The 2,550-nt window shown below is 32.9% G+C and overlaps 1 protein-coding gene across 2 annotated transcripts in view; it reads left to right on the forward strand.

Annotated features, from left to right (window-relative positions):
* The first annotated feature begins 202 nt into the window (after window positions 1-202).
* LOC115240062 (glutathione S-transferase 1-like) overlaps window positions 203-2,550 on the forward strand; it is a 13,151-nt gene continuing 10,803 nt past the window's right edge. The window contains exons 1-2 of one of the 2 annotated variants that reach the window (XM_029815030.1): window positions 203-248; window positions 1,438-1,586. In XM_029815030.1, coding sequence (XP_029670890.1) covers window positions 1,446-1,586 — 141 coding nt within the window. In that variant the 5' untranslated portion in view covers window positions 203-248; window positions 1,438-1,445. Of the gene's footprint in view, window positions 249-790; window positions 912-1,437; window positions 1,587-2,550 lie in introns of those variants that run through there. The other variant, XM_029815029.1, reaches the window with a different exon arrangement.

A 2,550-nucleotide genomic window follows, 5' to 3' on the forward strand; every position in this document is an offset into this window, starting at 1 on the left:
TCGTTGCAAGATTGTTATATAAAAGAAACGATTATCGATTGTCGAGTCACGATGGAGAACAACTCGAAGTAACTTTTGCAACAAGCGTACTTACATCTATAACGCATAATTTATCTTGCTCTTGCGTGCGTAATATTGCGAGACTGTCCTCTATTACGCGGGCTCTATAAATAGATGGAACAAGCAAGTTGAATAGACAGTCTACAGTTCAATCTCGCTGCTGTTCCTTCGGAGACTACAATCTCGAGGTTCAGTCCGTTGTGACTTCTCTCTCTTTCTCTGTCTGTCTCTCTCTCTCTCTCTCCTCCATTTGTCGAATAATTCGCCGAGATATTTCGCCTTGCTAAAACTGACAAGATTATTTCAACGGTTGTGTTTGTAATTTACAGTGTATAGTTTTACAAGGAATTCGACGAGTGCTCGTATCATTTTTATAAAAATAGAAATTTATGGAATTATTTGCTACGCGCGTGTCTATTGAGTGCAGAGATGATTGTGTAAAACTACAATATATTATATCGTAGAATTCTAGAATTTTAGAATTAAAAGATTTGTAAGAAAGAATAATTGAATAGTTAAGCACAGTTATCGCCTTATGTAAAATGAAATACTACGCTATGTCAATAATTTCCTAGTTACCGATTTAGACATAATGTTTTTTCATCGTTGCAAGATTGTTATATAAAAGAAACGATTATCGATTGTCGAGTCACGATGGAGAACAACTCGAAGTAACTTTTGCAACAAGCGTACTTACATCTATAACGCATAATTTATCTTGCTCTTGCGTGCGTAATATTGCGAGACTGTCCTCTATTACGCGGGCTCTATAAATAGATGGAACAAGCAAGTTGAATAGACAGTCTACAGTTCAATCTCGCTGCTGTTCCTTCGGAGACTACAATCTCGAGGTTCAGTCCGTTGTGACTTCTCTCTCTTTCTCTGTCTGTCTCTCTCTCTCTCTCTCCTCCATTTGTCGAATAATTCGCCGAGATATTTCGCCTTGCTAAAACTGACAAGATTATTTCAACGGTTGTGTTTGTAATTTACAGTGTATAGTTTTACAAGGAATTCGACGAGTGCTCGTATCATTTTTATAAAAATAGAAATTTATGGAATTATTTGCTACGCGCGTGTCTATTGAGTGCAGAGATGATTGTGTAAAACTACAATATATTATATCGTAGAATTCTAGAATTTTAGAATTAATAAGTTTGATTTTATATAAATAATCAATAACATAAAATAATGTCCGTTAAATTTTATACATATGTTTGAAATAATATTGCAGATTATTTAGTCTTATACGTTAGTTACGATCGGAAGCGTAAAAAGCCCGTGGTTTACCGTTAAAATTTATTTCATGTCGCTGGAACATCCGACACGCAATCGATCACACCGGCTAATTTATTAATAGTGCGTCGCGCGTCTTTGCAGATTTCAAAATGCCTATTGATCTTTACCAACTTCCCGGAAGTGCGCCGTGTCGTGCCGTGCGTTTGGCGGCGGCAGCGGTAGGAGTGGATCTAAACTTGAAAATCACTAATCTTATGACCGGTGATCATATGAAACCCGAATTTCTTAAGGTAATCTGAAATAATGAATTCCACAGCAAAGCGTTCAAAGATACTATAAACAAATACTAGAAGATTTTTAATCATAAACTCGTAAAGGATTAATGTTTATAAATTTAATTTTTGATAAAAAGTATTTATACAGGGTGAGTCAGTTAAAGTGTTACAAACTTATATCTCGAAATCAAAGCATTTTAGAGAAAAATGTCTCATACAAAAGTTTTGTGACTTCGAAGAGAACATAAGACGGTATAATTAATTTGACCTTGAATAGTCCTTTGAAGATCACATGAAGATAATCTTTAATTTCTTAAAAGAGAACCCCCATTTCTCAATACACATTCTTGTAGCTTACCTCGAGAACTTTTCAAAACACTATAATAAAGTATTTTCCATTAAGTACTTTTTGAGTTATTTTATATCTTAATTTGACATATATTTTAATGTAAAAAATAAAATATTTAGTTTTCAATAATTTTACCGTAATACTTTTATGTACAGATACTTAATGAAAAAATACTTTATTACAGTGTTTTGAAAAGCTCTCGAAATAAGCTACAAGAATATGCATTGAAAAATGGAGATTTCCATTTAAGAAATTGAAGATGATCTTAATGTGATCTTCAAACGACAAGTTCAAACCAATGATACCATCTTATGTCCTCTTCAAAGTCACAAAACTTTTGTATGAAACATTTTTCTTTAAAATGTTTTGTTTCTGAGATATGAGTTTGTAACACTTTAACTGTCTCACCCTGTATATAAGTGTTAATATAATAATTAATAACGTTTAAGAACTTTTTAAGAAGTATAAGCTTTTCTTGTGCATGTGTTTTTACATTTCATTAATTAGCTTGTCGAGTGAAAAAATATTCGAAAACTTCAAGATGATTTGATCTTTTAAATAATTATCTTATGTGTCTGATATATATACAGGGTGCGGCATTTATAGTGACGCGGGCATATTTTTCGGAAA

Source organism: Formica exsecta, unplaced genomic scaffold (assembly GCF_003651465.1).
Source record: "Formica exsecta isolate Colony F162 unplaced genomic scaffold, ASM365146v1 scaffold400, whole genome shotgun sequence".
Taxonomy (NCBI): Eukaryota; Metazoa; Arthropoda; class Insecta; order Hymenoptera; family Formicidae; genus Formica; species Formica exsecta.